Source organism: Seriola aureovittata, chromosome 21, assembly GCF_021018895.1.
Source record: "Seriola aureovittata isolate HTS-2021-v1 ecotype China chromosome 21, ASM2101889v1, whole genome shotgun sequence".
Lineage (NCBI taxonomy): Eukaryota > Metazoa > Chordata > Actinopteri > Carangiformes > Carangidae > Seriola > Seriola aureovittata.
Genome location: NC_079384.1, coordinates 9,716,407 through 9,736,060, shown reverse-complemented (window position 1 = coordinate 9,736,060; position 19,654 = coordinate 9,716,407). Strand labels below are relative to the sequence as shown.

General features: G+C 39.8%; 1 protein-coding gene across 8 annotated transcripts in view; it reads left to right on the top strand.

The window, feature by feature from the left end:
* The window catches only part of plce1 (phospholipase C, epsilon 1), a 103,000-nt gene that overhangs the window by 20,084 nt on the left and 63,262 nt on the right, over window positions 1-19,654 (top strand). For all 8 annotated transcript variants that reach the window (XM_056365895.1, XM_056365898.1, XM_056365897.1 and 5 more), the window contains exons 6-7: window positions 16,882-17,048; window positions 17,845-17,987. In XM_056365895.1, coding sequence (XP_056221870.1) covers window positions 16,882-17,048; window positions 17,845-17,987 — 310 coding nt within the window. The remainder of the gene's footprint in view (window positions 1-16,881; window positions 17,049-17,844; window positions 17,988-19,654) is intronic.

Genomic DNA, 19,654 nt, shown 5'->3' with positions numbered 1-19,654 from the left:
GGAATTAATGTACATGAACACACGCAATGCTGAACTAATTAGGTTAGAGCTACTAAAAAGGTTGAAGTGAATACAATTACAGTCACAATCACAGTTTGAGCTATTGGAAGTTAATAAATTGTCACGTTCACAGGAAAACTGGACCCAAATGTAGACAACACAAAAGGGAATAGGTGAAAAAAAGGTAATTTGATAATGAAAGGGATTTACAGGTGAAACAGAACACAGAAGATCGAAAATGTAGGCGAAACACAAAACGGAAACACTAGGAGACAGTGGGGAAACTAAACAGGAGCAAAACAGACAAGCTAGCAAAGACAATTAAATACACCAGGGAGGCTAGGATAATAGAGTACAAGTGAAACACATCAGGGTGGGATAATTACAATGCTGGGAAACTGGACAAAGACAGGAAATAAAACACACGGTGGACACACAAGGTATGTATTTCAAAATAAAACAGGAAATAAACAAAAGTCCAAACATAAAGTCCACACAGCGAGTTCTTTCAGACCCCACACACAGTGAGTTATCTCACCTCTTTCAATTGTTGAAGTGCACCCGCTGTACATGTTTGTTTGCTGTATGACTGAAAGGCTCTCAGCCAGCAGCTTGCTCTGTGAACACTGTAATGCACTGTGGAAAAAAATACAAAGGTAAAAAGAAAAAAGATCCTGATGAGGCCAGGCTGTGAAAATTGGCTTAGCATGGCATGTATAGTTTTGCAAGGTGAACTGGAGTTGAGAAACTGCAGCTTGCCAGTCTACTGCGAGATACCTGCTGATGTTTTTTTGTGTGTGTAATCAGCAAGGCATGCAATTAAAAAAGGGAGTTCTCTTTTTGTATTCATCCTAGTTCCAAGATTATGAATCAATTAGGCAACATTCACTTGCATCATAGTAGCAGTACAGAATGTACCAGAGAAAGGTTCAGATCTTTAATTTCTGCTTTATTTAGTGACACGACACATCACACAGTACATGCTGAGCATATCAAACATATTTCTTATCCTAACTGGTGACTGTCTAATCGGATCTGGCCAATCGGTTTGGAGATTGAATCATTTCAAACAAACCACTTGAAGACAAATTGGGAGTGGCAGGTTTGATTATCTTCCAGTTTGTGGTTGGCACATGGGCAAAAGGTTCATAAAATAGTGTGTGAAGATAACTGGCTCCATCTGTGATTGTGTTCCAATTTGTGAAATACTTGGGTCTAATAAACCTCTTATCAAATCTTGAATCTTTTATTACCAAAGAGCAATTTTCAAACAACCAGGTAGTAAACATTCAGCTAATGAAAAAAATACAAAACATAATATCTAATGAGTATAATATAAAAAAAATGATAAAGAAAAATATTTTTTCAAGAATTAACTAGTGAAAAAGATTCACGCTCACTTACAGAGACACACACAGACACACACACATGGGCTTACCCTCCATGTATGTCACACTCATTTAACCTTGTGTCTACCACTCTTATGTTCTCTCTGTGTGTGTTGTGCCACTACAAAGGAATGTGCCAAGCAGGCCACTTTCTCACTCAGCTGGGTGTTGGGGCTTAGGCAGAGATTAGTGTGTATCTGAGTGTGTGTGTGTGTGTGTGTGTGTGTGTGTGTGTGTGTGTGTGTGTGTGTTGAGACACACTCTTGTTTAGTCAGATGTCTGCTTACACAGAAAGAGGGGTAGGACGGTAAATATCTTGCATGCCTTTGTAAAGGAGTGCAGTTCTTCAGAATGATAGTGTCTCGATAAAGTGACCTCTCAGCTCTTTAAACATGACAAGACTCCATTCTCAGCTCCATTGGATTTTATAGGTTAACTTGAATCTGCTGCTCAGGAACGCATGTGGCTGCTGCATTTGTTTTTGTTGAAAGACATTCCATGTGTTTACCTTTGTGGGGTGACAGAAGGGTGTCAAAACTGCATGCGAGTGTGTTTTTGCTTCAGGCCTCTCGCATCCCTGTGACAGTGTGGGAAAACTCCACTGCTCCAGAAACTGGGAGATTGTCCCTACAGAGATCCAAAGCCGATGTTGTTAAACTGTGGGTCAGGACCCGGAACACAAACACAGACAGTGGAGAATTTTGACCCCAAGAGGTGAATGCAGCGTGCATAAACACAAACTCCTGATCAATATTGCGTAGCCTGGGACGATAGCCATGGAAAAAAATGATTATGTGGCATTAAGGGAATTCCATCCAAATACACAAGAGGGACTTTAATTATCCTTATAGGATATCATACATTATGAGAAATGTAAACAAGGACACACACTTGAACTTCCTGTCATGCTGACTAACTCTCAAACTTTTAGTTCTTTTGACCTCTCCCAGTTTCATCACCCTCATGTGACATAGCTTCTCTGCCCACAACAGTTTGACTACATGGCTGCTACATGTGTCATACTGTCTCTGTACTCCTCCAGTGATGTAATCACTGGTAATGTCCCTAAACACCCTCTGGTTTGATTCAGAAAAGAGTAATTCTATGGAAATTCACCCCCCCCCCCAAAAAAAACCAAAAAACAAACAACCAACCAAACAAAAAAAACCCCAAAATGAATTAAACAAGAATGAAGTAGTTGCGTGTTGCTGCTATTATTGTTGCACTCACTCAAAGATTAAAACAATTGATGCAAAAAATAGCATGGCACCTCCCCTTCCTAATGCTTTGACTCATATTTTGAGAGGTTAACCAGAGGTGATTTAGCCAAAAATACACACAGAAGCCTACAGGATGTTATACAATAATAGTTGAAATGGCATTTTCTGTTTTTGTGTAGCAGCATTAAAATGCACTGCCAAAGGCAATGTCGGCAGGATTTCTGAAAAACGTACATATAGTCTCCAAAGTTGATAAGCATGACTTGAAAGATGCTGTCTATTCCTTTTTATATATATAAAAAAAATTGACAGCAATGATAAAGTGAGAGAGCTGATTTGAATTGGTATGAGCAGCGATGTGAAAAGTCAGTCTTTGGTGCCACCTAGTGGAGAAGAGAGCAGTTTATGCTGCAGATGAATTCAGATGTGAGCACCAGTGACTGCTGAGGCTTGAGGCATGGTTTATGTTTAATAAGAGATCAGAAGATCTTGGCATACATACTGTACTCCCTGGTCTGCATGCTTGTGTGTGTGTGTGCGTGTAAGAGAAGTTTCATCACCACACTCTTGTCATACTGTGTGTCTGACTAATTGTCATTGTGATCTTTGTGTTATTGCTGCAACGTGCTGGAGCAGTTATTCAGTGAATCAATTTGTTGATTGACAGAAACCCCCCCCCCCCAAAAAAAAAACAAAAAAACAAAACAGTAAAAATAGATGGCATGTGTAGTAACTGATAATAAAGAGTCACTGGTTCCAGCTTCTCAAATATAAGGATTTTATGTAGTTTTAGATTGAATATCTTTGGGATAACTGTTGGTCAGAGAAAATGAGCAAATTAAAGTTGTCACTTAAGGCTCATGGAAATTGTGATTAATTGTGACTATTTTCCAACGTGTTATAGAGTTAAGGATTATTAAATTAAATGAAAAAACGATCAAGAGATTAATTGATTGCTGCAAGTAACAATTATTTTCATTATCAGTTAATCTACCAATTATTTTCTCCATTAGTTGATTAATTGTCTGTTCTATAAAATGTCAAAAATGGTGACTAATGTCCCTCACACTTTCCTCAAGCCCAAGTGTGTGTGACCGTGTGTTAAAACGACTTTGTCTGATTAATGGTCCAAAACCCACAGATAATAAGATAATTAATTAGAAAATAGGAGGATCCTCACAATTTAGAAGCTAGAACTAGGGAATGTTTGAGACTTTTGCCTTAAAAATTACTTAAACAATCAATTATCAAAATAGTTGCTTTTCTGTCGATCAACTAAACTATTAATTGATCTGTTGTATTGATAATAAAATGAATTATTAACCGCATCCCTAGTTATTTTCTTCATCGTTATCAGCTTATGCTTGGAAAATAAAAAGAAATGTTTAATGTTTTATGCACATCCACCAGAGGGCAGTATGCTTTTTGAAATAAAAAGGGCCCTTGCTGTTTACAAGAATTATTCTTGCAAATATTGAGTCGTAATATAAGTTCCACCTTGTAATAAGCTGCTCTGAGGTATTCACAGAAAGATATAGAAATAAGGCTGGTGTTGATGTTCAGCGGTTGAAAAGTGTGCACAGTCACAGAACTCGACAGAGCCACATCGCACTGTGTCTCTGTCTTCATTCATATTGATTGGGGGACTTTGTGCTTTCTCAAGGCAGTTAATTCAACAAATGTAGTATAATAGATGAATCTGACCTCTAATTACTGGCTCAGGAGGCCAGTCTCATTAGCTGAATATTGACCAAAGAAATGCAAAGAGGGCAGGCCAGCTGTTTGCTTTGTTCTGAAGACCGCTTTGATGTCAACTGGGCATGAAACAGATTAATTTTTCCGCTTGATTACAGGCAGATTCAATAGGACATACTGTATTCACTTAGACCTGTGACTGTTGTGATTATGCGTGTGTCTGTGTGTGAGCATACTCTGCAATTACTAATTAGAGAAGAAATTAGCTGGGCCTGTGGTTTCAGGGGAAATTAATCTTTGCTAAAATTCATTTTATGCATGCCAGTTGTTGTTTCACTTGCCTCAACATAAACACAGAGGTTATAGGTCAGGGTCTGCTTCTCTACAGCTTAAAAAAATGAAATGAAAGTGAAAAAAGTCACAGTGTTAGAATTAAAAATGGAGTTGTTGCAATAAACTGCAAGTGCTGTGGGTTGCCATTAAGTGATCTGGCTTAAGAGAAAAGCTGCAACACTGGTCATTAATTAGAGGTTGGCATAGAAACGCTCACCAGAGCAAAGCAAATAACAAGGATCAAGTGGCCGTATCTCAGTCTCTAATATGGTTTAATGCCCCCACAGCATCTCCTGTGCCTATGAAAAGCCAAGCTGGAATGTGGATGTTGTTTAGCCATTATGACACCTTAAAGGTGATTTGGGCTCAGTTAGACTAATTAGGTTTCACCCAGAAGGGGACAATATGCAGGGTCTCGTTTTACTAACACAACTGCCATTTTTTAGGGTGTTACATAGACAGATAGGAATATCAGAAAATACAGAATATCACAAAAGGACTTAACAGACTCATTCATTTTTTAGGATTTGAAAAAAATGAATGAAAACATTCAATTCTTCTGAAACTGTTTGAGACAACAAGTGGAGCTTATGGTTCACTTACTGGCCCTTTCCAAAGCTTTCAACTCTCATCTTCATCAGTCTTATGTAGCTTTCATTTGTCTCACTGAACAATGTACTAATAATATTTTTGAATGTTATAATTTATAATTGTGTTCAAAGTTTTTTTTTTTTTAATAATTTGAACATTGCAGGAAAAGTGAGAAGAAAAAAAACTTTTCAGTTCATATTATAATATCACCTCATATGTTGTAGTTCTTGCGTTTTGCCCACTTCAAAACAGAAGGTAGATGCAGAAGCTCTCTCGAGACTTTTATTTGTACTATTTGTATTTAGTTTACATTGTTCACCGTTTTACTGACATAACCTTCTTAAAATACTTTATAGCAACAACTGCACAGTTTAATAAGGCCACTGGGACTGGAAAAGTTCTGCACTGTTTCCTGACTTCACCCAGGAAGCACAAGTTGTCTATTTGTAATAATAAAATTAATGGAGCACTATCTCTTGATATAAACATCACTTTGTCTTTTAGCAAAAGTACCTCTCCTTAACCTTGATCGACTTAACACACTGAGAATTGATTGTGTCTTGTTGAAATTGGGATCACTTTGGGATTAGACCAACGTGATGTTGACGTTGAAAAAGGGGCTTCAGTGGCTGATTTTCACCTTCTGTGTATTAGTTCCTAACCAAAACACGAGACCTTATTTGAGCGTTGTCAGACATTGTTTACACATTGAACAGGCTCCCAGAGGAGGATCGATTGAAACCTTGTATACCAGTGTCTCCTCGGGCTTTGTGTGTTTAGAGCGGACTCTCTGATAACATCTCCTTTCTTGCTGTTGGGTTGTGATGGGCCAGTTGCCTCATAACCTAATATGGGGTACCCTCTGCATTAGGCAGAGATCTCTGAGTCACTGTCTTTTCCCCCCACTATTGTCTCTCTTACTTCTGTATCTCTCCCTCCCATCTTTTTTTCTATCTCTTTCTCTCTACCTCCTCCTTTTCGCTTGCTTCACTGTAGCGATCGCTTTCACACTCTCTCTTCCTCTCTCGCTCTCTCTCTCTCTCTCTCTCCCTCTCTCTCTCTCTCTCGCTCACTCGTTCTTTCTTTCGCTCAAGCCTCCTCTCTCAGTTCTCTAAGTGTACACAGACTAAGAGGGATTAGAGCTTGGTGGTTTTTCTTCCATTCTCCTCAATATTTCAGTCTTTTCTGTGCTACAGTAAGTAAACTGTTTACTGCTGTTTACTACGAGCTCTTGTTGCACTTAGCGAAAAACTTTCAGCTTCAAGCATCTTTTTCATTCATTGCGTTTTGTGGCTGTAATGAACTCCACTTTGTGATTTACATTCCAGTGTGACCATTATTACACAGATGGGATTTGCGCTTGTTGATTAAGTTGAATGTCTTGTGCGGAGTTGAACAGAGGGAGAGTGTTTGACAGTGCAGTGCTGTCAAAGTACGTCTGAACTTACCTGCTGTGGTGTGACAAGTATAAAAACCAAGATTTCTCAGCGCGCACATTATCGCACCTCTGTTCTGTCGTGATTTAACAGAGAGGAAATAAAGTTTGACATTTATAGTTTTTGGAAAATGCAACATAACTGGAAGAAGGTAGGTCAAGGAACAGTTTCAAATCAAAAAGGGGGGAAAAAATGCTGTTGGTGAACAGGGGGCTATTAAGTGTTGTAGCAGTAATCTTTATTATGTGAATCTGTAGAACAGCAAATGCATTCATCCAAAATCAGCTTGCACATCTTTAAGACTGTATATGTCTGCATGTAGCACCAGGACAATTTTTTTTGTCCAGGAGTTTCATAAGTGAAAAACATTCATCAGGCTTATCTCCTGGTGTCTGAGCAGGGCTGTGTGCTGTTATGTGTTAGAGTGTAGCTGCTCACTGTAGTATGACATCATGAGAACTGTAAGTGGGGGAGTGTGGTGGTGTGGAGGAGTCCCACTGGGTGCTCTGGGTAATGGGTTCCAGGTTGTTTTGGCCTTTGCGATGACCCTGCTTTTTTGCTCTCTCCGACTCTCTCTCCAATTCCTCCATCATATATATTTTTTCTGCTATATTTCCTCTGCCATCTCTTCCTTTTTCATCTATTTCATTTAAAAAAAAAAATCTTATTCATGCCTTTCTCTCTTAGACCTAAATCTTATCTTATCTACATTGCAGGGATTATGAAGAGAGGGATTGTAACAGTACAAACCTGAACTCATGGCCTCCTATTCTCATGTCTCCACTCTGTTGGCTTGGCTGCATAGAAACTGTGTGCAGTAAAACAGAATTCTTACATGTTGTTTATCATAAGTTTGACTCTGAAATGAGGTCATCAGCATGGGGCTCAAGTTACGTTTCTTAATCAAGCTTAATTTGTTGTCCTCATCTCCTGAATTGTTGTGGTGCTGCTGGTGAGCAACATCAAGTGAAACCTATGAACGCGATACTCAGTGAAGATACAAGTTTCCTTTAACCTCACCTTTATCTTCTGCGTATTTAGGATGATCTCATTAAGAACCACCTACTGTGATTTTTAATTTGTTGTAATTGTAATAATGACATTAATGGATAATACTAATTATATCTATTTAATATTGCTATGTAACTTCCTCAAAAGTATTCCTCAACATTATCTTCTGACATGATGACCTGGGATCTCACAAGTGTGACCAAACACAGCTTGTCATTCTCTTTCTACCCTCTATTTACTCTCGACAAATTTGATTATTCAGTTCCTTCCTGTAAACCCGTTTTTTCTGTTGCACTTTCTTCGTGTTCTCTGTTGCTTTTTTTCTTTCTTTTGTTCTTGCTAACCTGCAAAAGTAGCTTGTCTTTATCTAACGCTGCTTATCTCATCTACAACAGCATGCAGTATGTTGTCAATGTTGTGTGTAGTATTTCAGTTCATGGTTAACTTCTCTATTTGAGTTTATGATAAATAGCAATTATTTTTCATTTATTTTATTTCTTTCTTTGCCCATCACAGTTTTCCACTGCTCTTGACCTGACTTCTGTGTGACAAACACACACATGCACACAAAGTACACACAATAATGCCCTAAGCTTGTTAAAGGTGTGAGGCAGTGTTGGGAGGTGGGTCTAGCTCTTGGATCTTTGGTGAAACAGCTCCTTGTGAAATTCAACAGGGGATTATGATTCTAGTCACCCTTGGCCTCCCTCTCCATTTCCTCTGTTATGCTCCCCAGTGTTTTTCTCTCCTCACCTTCTTGTTTGTCTCTGCTGCTGCACTGTCCTTTTTCATGTCCTTTCTCCTCCGCTCCCTCATCCGTCATTTTTTTCCTCCGTCCTCTCTCCTTGATTCTTCCTGCTTTCTATTGAACCTTTATTCCTGTTTTGGCAAACCGTCCTCAAACCTCGCTGATCTCTTTTATAATTGTTTTTTTTCTTTCTATCATTCCAACTTTTTCTACTTCTGTCGCTCACTCATTAATTCTCTTCATCCTCTCCCTCATTCCCTTATCTTCCCATCATCTTCCTTTCTATTTCCATTCATTTTAGCAGAGTAATTTGAGCATCTATTTTGATTTCCTGTAATTTGACAAAGGGCCTAAATGTACAAGGGTTTAACTATATGGTTCTGCACAGGCCAACAACTGATACAACTGTGCAACCAGAGAGTCAGATGCTGTATGCATGCCTTTAACCTGATTACATAACTAGGGCCCAGAGCCAGCAGGTCATAAGTGGTGTTATGAGCTAAATTGAATAACACACTGTTACAGCTTTGAAATAAAGATTTAAATGTGTGTTAAATGAATATATGCACCAGTTGAGATTTTGTATCAATCTAGAATGTATATTATCTTTGATTTTGGCCATAATTTGGGGCATTTTCATCTAATGGACAAAGAAAATGCCAAGTGTTCCAGTTATTGGGAATCCCAGAAAAGAAATATCCTAAAAACTTTTGGGGGTTCCCAAATGCCCAAACCCTTGCAACACCCACATTGCATTTTCACTACAGTATTGCATGAGTCTAACCCCCAGAAATGTTATCATCATAATCCACCCACTGAGCCACAGAGGGCCTGGCCTAAGATGTGAGTCACACAAGAGAGGTTTTCTTTCAAGCCTTAGTCTGTAAAGCAACAAAATTGCACTGCAGTTGCGTGATAACCGAATGCATTTTAGTTTTCACACCCATTTTTCTTCAGTTCAGGTATTTCTTTTGCATCGTATCTGTGTCATGTTTTGTCTTCTTTGTCTTCTGTCAGTCATTTCCTCTGTGTCCACTGGAGCGGATGTTGCTGTCAGTCCAGTTCTCACTGTACGTGTTGATGCGCTGTAAACATCTCTTGTCTCCAGCTCCATCTTTTTAATGTGGCTGGCAATGCTGAATCTCTCAGAGAGACAACGCTTTGTAACCTAAGGGCCAAGGCAATGCATTGATAATCAGCTATGAAATATCAGTCAAGGATCAGGATTGTTTGTTTGTTGTTTTGTTACTTTAAAAAAAAAAAAAAAAAGACGTCAGGTTTGCTCAGAAATGTGTGTTTAATGTGTGAGCAACTTTGACTGTATATGGTTTATGTTCATGTCGAAATGTGCTGCAGATGCTTGATTGTTTGTGTGAACGCATTGCTCTGCATTGCAAATACTCAGACATCAGGCTCCTCTAGTCTAAGCAACACTGACTCTTCAAAAGAGGGACTAGTAGACGAGTAGTACGTGGACCACCTACACACACATAGAGGATATTCTCATACCCGCAGATAAAAATCTGCATCATCAAAAGTACATGAATACACGGACCATACAGTAAATACACAACCTTTATGAATACACATGAAAAAACTGTATACATATAGAATCTGTTTCTGTGTACACATCATTATACACAACCTTTTTTTTTTTTTTTTTGCCTGTGAGCTCATACACTCACAACTGAGCACAGCGCTCACCCATCCAGCAGTGAGACAGTCCAGGCTCAGGCTGCGGGAAGGCAAACATTACCTTGTGGAGACAGAAACAGCAGAAAAGGTCAGAGCAGAACAGGACGGTGCTTAGTCTGTTATTGAGTGATGCAAACCAGGATTAAGAGTAGCTGGGGATGAGATGAGTGGTGTGCTATGTGTGTGTGTGTGTAGTAAACAACAAAACACACACAGAAATAAAAACCAGTGATCGCAGAGCGGGCAGCAAATTTGAAGCACATTTTCACATGTTAGGCCTCGGAGGTGGGATGTCTCCGTGGCATGTTTGGGTGTGCTTGGTTTATGTCTTTTTGATTCGGTTTACGCTGTCAAGGATGGGTGGGGTTAAGAGTGTCCGGACATGCTGAGATACCAGAGCTGCTGAACATACCTGGCTCCTCACCGAGTTTTCAAATAGACTAGGTGCAGTTGATTTAAACGTGCCTGTCGCGTTGGGTGGGCAGGGTGCACATTTTCTTCATTTCCCACCACAGAGCTTTGTCGGCTCCATTTTCACTGCGTTAAAGCAAACACGCAGTCCAAGCGGTATGAAGGATTTTAGGAATATGGAGCTTTCTCAGACCTAAATCTTCTAGTGATTTACATAATTTACAGAATGAAGCATGGGGAAGATTCAGCTGAGTTCCACTGAGTTCTTATTGCTCTGCAAAAATCATTTTAGTCAGGCAGAAACATTGGAGAGTAATGTGCAGGAGAGGTGGTTATATGATCACTGCTGTGATAAATGGTGGCTTCATTTTCCTGATGAGTTGATGAAATTGCTCTTACTTTAAAAGAGCAAACCTGATCTCCAAGTGTCCTTTAATGTTTGCCTGCTAATATTTGCTGTTAATGGTGTATGCTATAAGCTGGAAAGACATTTTATGGGATGAGGAAATGAATAGGAAATTGCGCCACATCCTACAGCTTCTTCATGATGTTGTGAACCTTTTTTTACATGCTCTTTTGCATCAAACTTATTGTGATTTTAGTTTGATGTATCATGAAATGAGGCACTTTTCTACAGCGAGTTTTGTTGTCTGTTTTTCAGATAATAATAATAATAATAATAATAATAACGATGATGATGAATTAAAAAATGCAAGTCGTAAAATAAATTTTGAAGACCAAAATAAACAATACTCTGACAATTGGCAAATGTCTTTAAGATGAAAGTCTGCTTGTTCTGTGAAGGAAGGGTTAAGACTGACGTCTCTCCCAGTGACCTCAGACCAGAATAACAGAGTTCTTTTAACATTAACCACCCCTCCCCCCGGTTAACCTCAGCTAACCTCGACCCTCCATGATGCTTCTAAAAGTAGATTTCAGCCGAAATGATGTATTTCTTCTCCTTGAATGTCAGCTTCGTGGTAGAGTATAGCGGGGGATGGCAGCCCAGCAGGGTATAAAAGCAGTGATTAGTGTAATCCCATTTGAGCACTTGTGTTCATTTAATTCATGATACCAATACCAGATTAAAGTTTGTCCAGTTTGTGTGTTTGTGGGAGAGGGATTGTATAGGTATAGACGCACACCGCATTTCTCAGACAGCTGGGCTATATTGTATTGCGGGACCTCTGCCTTGGAATACTGGAGAATATTGAAGAGTGTGTGAAGAGGGGGGTGTATTATGTGTCTGTGTGATTGAGAGAGGGAGAGTGTTAGTGTGTTGTGATGGTGTCAGTGTGGGAGTGTGTGTGTGTGTGTGTGTGTGTGTGTGTGTGTGTGTGTGTGTGTGTGTGTGTGTGTGTGGTTGGTCGCAGTCATCAAAGTAAAGAGGTCAAGATGTGGGTGGTTAGATTTCAGGGAGACAGCTCCAGCCCATAGATACTACTGTATATGTCTGGTATGAGATGCATAACGGCACGGGCATGAGTCAGAGTGTGTTCGCATGTCTGCATTTTAGCATGCGTATGGATATGGCTTTGTGTGTGTGCATTCCAGCTCAAAGTTCAGTAGATCTGTGTGGTGCCCCTTGCTAATCCTTTCCCAGAATGGCTGTTGCCAGGCAGAGAAATTACCCAATAGAGCGCCAATGGGCCTTAATGGCAGACTCATTCATAACTGTAAGTTACCTGGACTGATTGTCAGTAACATAAAAGTCAATGTAACTTTATATTGGTGTTTGGTGACTTTACAATTATGTTATTTTCTTTTAATTCATGGCTTGGTGGACATCCCGTAAGTTTGAATCGTGTCCTTGAGAAAGACAACCTCCTCTATAAACTCTTCAGGTGTAAGCAAGCTTTGAACAAACAAACACATGGGATACGTCATTGAACCGCACTGACAGTCAGATTGGTGATGTCATTTTGGAATTCAAAGGTGAGAGAGGAAACTGTCTAAGTTCTTAACAGGAACAAATGTTTCAGGAAGGCATTATTTCTAGTAAGAAAAGTGTTGCATACTCTGTCTGAGGCAAACGGTTACCTCAATGTTTTGTAAGCCTCCAGCAGTTGGGAAATACGAGTTGGGATATTATAACTGCCGTCAAAACTTATGTGTGTATGCTGTATATAGTAAAGGGAGCATAATACTTAGGTTCAATTTGTGCACAATGTCCTAAAACACAGATCAAATTGTTTGTATGCAATTATTATTGTTACATTGATTAGCAAAACAGACTTTGACTGTCTATTATACAGTGTTCAATTTGCAAGAGGAGTCAATTTTTCAATCAGTGCAGCTGCCTCTAGCAGTTATAATTTACCTTCATTCAGCTTAAGCCATTTGCATTTCCTGTGCCGACACAGTGTAACATGAGATACAAGGCTGCATTAGTGGCAGTTGACTCACGCAGCCATAGTTCTGCTAACTGGCTGAATGGTGAGATCAGTGGTATTGTAACTTACTAGGAAGAAGAGCATGGTGAACCTGTACTTATGTAGCTAAGCTGAAATGCAATTATCACACCCATGGCGGACGTGACTGCAGCTACAAAGCAGTACTTTCTGTCCTTCTGCCTGCCTTGATTATAATGGTGTTTTTTTAAATTGAGATTAAAAAAGTATCAGCGAAAATGAAAATGAACAATACGGTTGATTTATTTAATTATTTTCCCTTTAATGGATGTTAAAGCCAGCTAATAGCTTGTTTACTCACTCCCTCAATCCCCCACTCACCCCATCACTCACTCCTTCATTCCCTTGTGCCTTTAAGAGTAAATTTCCATTCTGTCTTTGTTATTTATGGATTCACTTGTCTTGGGACATCTGTGAAACCTGAGAATCAGATCAAAGAAAAACATCTGAAACTTCTCCCATCATAGATTAAAAAATAAATAAAATATTGTGTATGTATATGGACATACAGCACTGCTGTAATGTGCATGCGTTTTTTTCATTTTGAATGAAAGTCGATCCGTATGTCCATGTGTTTGCCTGGGGTTTGAAGATGGGTTTGTTTTTGTGTGTGTGTGTGTGTGTGTGTGTGTGTGTGTGTGTGTGTGTGTGTGTGTGTGTGTGTGTGTTTGTTTGTGTGTGGAGACATGGAGACAGCTGCTCTGTGTCCATCAAAAGCAGCACTACATACCCTACAGTGTCCTTTGTAGTCAGGACTTCTTTTACCCACACACTCTCACACACTTTTCATGCTCCATTAGTCAACACCATCAGTCAACTTTCAAACTGCAGGTCTGTGTGTTACAGTAGAACTAACATTGTTTAACCTTTACAGTCTGAGGAGATAGTATCCTTTTTCAAATGTCATCATGTTGAGAAAGAAAAGAAAACAAGGGATCTTACAAATATGTCCTTTAAAGTCAATTTCTTGACTTTAAAGGACATATTTGTAAGATTTGCTATCACTGCATAGCCAACATTAGCATTAACAGCTGTTTACTTACCAATCTAGAAGAAACGTCACAAGTTCATCATCAAATTTCATTCATTTACTGCCGTCTCCACTGATGGAAAGAGACGCCAATGTTAACTCTCGCCTCTATCATGTCTTTATTCTACTGAAGTTAGCAGGCTAGCCCCGGCCCAACTCGTCACTTTTCGATAGCGACTCACTGTAGCCTCCAATCTGCCCTAAATATGTCACGCTGCTCAGGGGTTGTATTATAACCTCTATTATAACCACGTTCAGTGGCAGAGAAAACATACAAATAGTAGGTAAAGTAAGTACAGAGATTGGATAACCCGGCCCCATTTTAATAATCATCTCTTTAATAGTCCACAATCATATCCCAGAGGTTTCCACCAGATGCACTGAAGGGGCTCTATTTTTTAATAGTTCGTTTAGGATTCATTGTTTCGTTAAGGCCTTCATGCTGTTGTAGACGACAGCAATACAAAGTAATGAAAATCCCAGGGGAAACTTTCAGTAGTGGTCATTCATCATTGCCAATATACAGTAAGACATACTTTATCTTTAAACAGCACAAAATGTCAGCTATCATTGACTTTAGTTGAATATGTACAATATGTATGTTGGTTCTGTTGAACCCTGATTTAGATAGTGATCATATCAAGTTGCCTTAATAAAGTGTTCTTTAACTGCCAAAAATTTAAGTTTAACAGGATATAATATAATGAATACGAACCATACAAGGCAAAAATTTCATCACCCATCAACCCAGAAACATTTTCTTAATGGTCCTTTTATCCATTTTTCTTGAGTGCTGCAGAAAACTTCAGTCAATTAGCAGAACGGCTTGTACACAGAGATAGACTCTGTGTACTGAGGTGTTGGTTGGCACAGGCATTGTGGAATAATGATTTATAGACACAAATACAAACCCCATATAAGTTGTTGTTCAAGGCAGTTTGTTGCATTTTATTCCAATGGTGTTTTTAAAGCTTTGATGCTCACTCAGTACAGAAATATTCAAGCACTCAAGCAAAATAGCATTAAAAACTTCTCTACCCAAGATTCCTGGCTTGTTTGTTTATTAGCAACAGGAAAACATAAAATCCAGCCATAATTAACTAAAAACATGGCCATCTAAATGTAGAGTACATAGTAAAGCCATGAGTGTTATGTAAAACTGAGGCCAAGTTGTTGCTTTTAGCTCCTTTTGAATGTGGAAGAATACAGTGTTAACGTAGGAGACTTCATGTCTGTGCAGTGGACGTGCACAGTCTCTGCATGCTGATAGAGCAAGTGAGGTCTTCTACCAGAAATGTGAGTCAGTGAAGGTTCTGGATAAGGAAAGAAAATATCAGAGAAGCTATTAGTCCAAATGGATTTAATCACAATGTTTGATTTCCTAATATCGTTGAAAGTTTCAGCTTTTTAGGAATAAGCTTGTTTCTGGAATGTAGGTCAATATACAGTGTATCTCCCATAATTGGCTTGTTACTGAGAAAGGAGGTGTGTGTGTGTGTGTGTGTGTGTGTGTGTGTGTGTGTGTGTGTGTGTGTGTGTGTGTGTGTGTGTGTGTGTGTGTGTGTGTGTGTGTGTGTGTGTGTGTGTGTGCGCTTTGTGTCTCACCCTTTCTCTGACTCTGGCTCTCTCACTCTACAAACGTGCAGGCTGGTATGTCTCCTCTCCCTGGAGATGGCTCAGATCTGACAACAGCGAGGCCTACACCCCATGCAGGAAACCCATCCCATTAGGAGTCTGAGTTGGCATTGCACTATGTGTGTTTGTGGGTGTGTATGTGTATGTTATGCCACTGCACTGCCAGCCTGTGCCTAATACAAAACAGGACATTTTTTAAAAGAGTGATCACAGATTCACATGTACTTTATATGAGAATAATCCTGTGGGTGTTAGCCTTCACCTACCTCCTTCTTGGCAATAGTGTGAGGCAGTGCTGATCAACACCGTCGATGACAGTTCCGCTCAAGCCGCATTTTCTCATTAAACTTGTATTGTATTCATCCCCTACTCTGTCAGCAGTATTGATTTTTTCCGATTTTGTAATATCCATCGCCACTGAAGGGCATTACTGCCCACTTACATTGCCACAAAATGTTGCCTTAATGGTTTTTCTCTGAAATTCGTAGCAGAAGGGCTCATCTGCAGGTTCACCCAAGGACAAAGAACAAGCCACTCGTTTTGGATAAGTGTTTCCTTTTATGTCAAATGGATTTTGTTCCAAGAAGAGTGTGAACGGAAAGAGGAGGAGGCTTTTCTTTAAGGTCAAAACGTTCACTCAGTTAAAACTCCTCAGTGACGTCTCTTCTTTCTGTCTTTACCTTTTGTCTGCTGCTTATTTTCCCTCTCTGTATACCCACATTATCAGTGTGTCTCGCTCAGATGATTTCTGTCTGGATCCGTTTTCCCACCTTTCTTCCTATCTGTTATGTGCCACAGTGGTGTTTCTCTCTATTAATTCTTTCTTTTCACGCTTTGATTTCTGCTCTGTCAAGAGGAAATTGCTTCTGAGAATGACCACAGAAGAGGAGCTGATGACAATGACCTCTGATTCAAATGTTATATAACAGCCTGAAAGGTGAAAAACAGCTCCAGATGAAGTGGATTTTGCCTTGAAGCTTTTGTGTGACTCTTTCATCTCAGTTATTCTGTTCATGCACACTCGAAGGTTGATGGAGTTCAATTGGATTTAAAACTTTTTATGTAATCTCTCAAATTACTGATGAAGTTTTTGTTTGTAGCAAAATGAGACAATCCTGGTGAAAACTCTTGCCACAGGAGTTCTAACTGAACTGAATATTTTTCAATGACTGACAGTTGTGAGGTTGCCAGCACAGCTTTAATGACTTCTCAAACTCTGGTTTTTGCCAGTTTTGCTTCCCACTAAGAGACATGCTTGTCAATTGCTTCCTTTACAGGTTACCAACTGCGTGCAGGACAGAGAAGAAGTCAACCTGATTCATCCCGCCAGAAAGCTACTGCTGTCTTGCCCTGGATGTGTGCGTCTCAGGGAGTCTTGTTGTGCCAGACCTGATCAGAGCTCCTTCCTTAATCCCTGGTGTTGTGATCCCTCTCCGCCACCTGGGTTTGTAGCTATTATGGTTCTTTTTATTGCCTTATATAGTTTTTCCAGTCATGTTAAAAAACTACACCAATCTAAGCAAGTTTGCCCTTTTGGTCCTTGTGCATCATGTGCATCAAGATTTTGTCCTGGAGATGCTGTGAATTTGTCCATTATTAACAGTTCAACATTTAGAAAATTAAGTGAAGGTAGATGATTAACAGCAACTTAAAAGTGGAAAAAAATAATACTGTAATTTATGGTGGCTAAAACAGGCACTTTAGTTAAAAAAAAACAAAAACAGAGTGAGGATATTTTTGTACTGTTGGTCAAACGAAACAAGGTGGCATCACCTGGGCTTTTGGAAATTGTGATGGACATAAATAATAGATAAATAAACAATGGACTTTAACTAAATGATTAATTGATTAGAGAATAACTGTCAGATAAATTGATTTGTTTTCTGAATGTGAGAATGTGAGAGACAAATACAGTCAGTCACTAGAAAGTCTGTCTTAAGACTTGCTTACTCATCGTCTATTGCAAATGCCATCTACAATTACTTAACATACTGTATGTATAGTAGATCATACCAGACATCTTCTAGATACAAATTTTTAAACAGCTCAGAAGTCAATGTAAAGCTTTGATGTTGTATATTTCACAGATGCTCGTTGTGAATGCTTCAAGTGACCAGACAGCCTGCTATTAGGCCTCCTACTGGCTGTTTTGGCCTGTTAACAAAAGCAAAGGCAGGCAAACACTTCACAGTACGTAGACACTGGGCATGATTTTCTTCCTATTGACACTTCATTTCTAGGTTTTATCGTTCTTGTGGCCAGAGGACATCGGTGTGTTCCCTCCTGACCGGAGCCCTGCTAGAGGCCACAACCGCTCTTGGTGCGCGCTCTGCCCTGCCCTACCCTTTGCCCCAGGGTCCCAACAGCCACGCTGTGCTGAAAGGTGGGTGTGTATGGAAAAGGTTTTGTTTATTTGTTTGTCTGAGCGCGGAAAACCTTGTGAATTAATGCTGTATTAAACTGATGTGGTCCGTTCTGCCTAGATACTGTTGGTATTTAAGTTTTTCCTGAGTCAGATTCAGAAGCATAGGGCTTGAAATGTAAGCAAGAGTAGTGAAGAGTTAAACTTTCTGTTTAGTTGTGTTGTATATCATACAACTTTATTGCCCCTAAGGTAAACTTTGTGTTCCAGTAATTGTATATAACACAGTTACACAATAAAAATCAACAGTTCCATACTAGATCAGACCAGAGGAGCATTAAATTGGATGGCCAGTGAAGCAGGGACTCTGGGCAGAGGGCCTGTGTCTGTTTGATTCTGAGAAGAAAAGGTTCTCACTATTCCCCTGTGATCCTCTGTTCCACTCTTTTCTCTTCCTCTCTGCTCTTTTCCCACATGGTTCCTTGTCCACAGCGGGTTTTGGGTCGGCAGGAGCACGTCTGTTGTTGATCCCAGTGGTTGCCCTTTCCTTTTTGTCTTTTCTCTTTATTTCTGCTGTTGTCCCTTCTCCCTCCTCTGTACCATCCTCTTCTCTGCGCTCTCACTCTCTCCAGTTCAGACACACACACACACACACACACACACACACACACACACACAATGCTCAAGTGGTGTTAGGAAGAAGAAAAAGCCCCCATGACACCACAGCATCCGCGCACACTTGGGCGCACACATTCGGTTATTCCTTAACATCTGAAAAGAAGTTATATGCACATCAAACAAACACATAAAAACAAACGTACACACACACAAACACACACACACACACACGCCTGCTTTTCATTTTCCTTAATATACCACAGGGTAGCAGCTAGCTCTGTCCCTGAAATGCCCTGAGAAAGACATTAAAAGGTCAACTATAAAACTTATTTTCCTTAATGGGACAAGAAAATAAACAAACATGCATTTTATCATGCATAGAGTATGTCATCTCTCTCTATCACTCATACTCTCTCTCTCTCGCTCTCTCTCTCTCTCTTCATATGACTTCATTGTCCAACCAGTTGGGTTGTCGGTCAGTTGCTCAGCTGGTAACTGTCTGTCCACTTCTCTACAATGATGCTACATATGACTTAAATGTAAGCCGATCCTGACATTAATTTCCACTGGCAGTGGGCCAGGGGACAGGCTGTCTCTGGCAAAATCAAGGAGACATACACACACGTGCACACACACACGTGCACACACACACACACACACACACACACAAGCTCACACAAAACATTCATTTTTATTTTTGTTTCTCTGTGATTTGCTTTATTATTGATTCTGATCATCAAACTTTCATTTTGGCCAGAAAGGAGGCAAAAACCATTCACACACACACGCGCACACACACACACACACACACACACAAACACACACACACGGTGCATATCTTCAACATGACACTGTGTTCTGTTCTAATGGGTGTTACAGGAAACAAAATAGAGCCAGACACGCGCACACATAGCAGCTTACAAGTCTTGGCAGGACTAGGATTTCATAGACACACACACACACACACACACACACACACACACACACACACACACATATGCACAAACACATGCACACATGCACACACAACGACAGCATGAGAGACTCCCTATCTAACTTTGTCTGTCTCT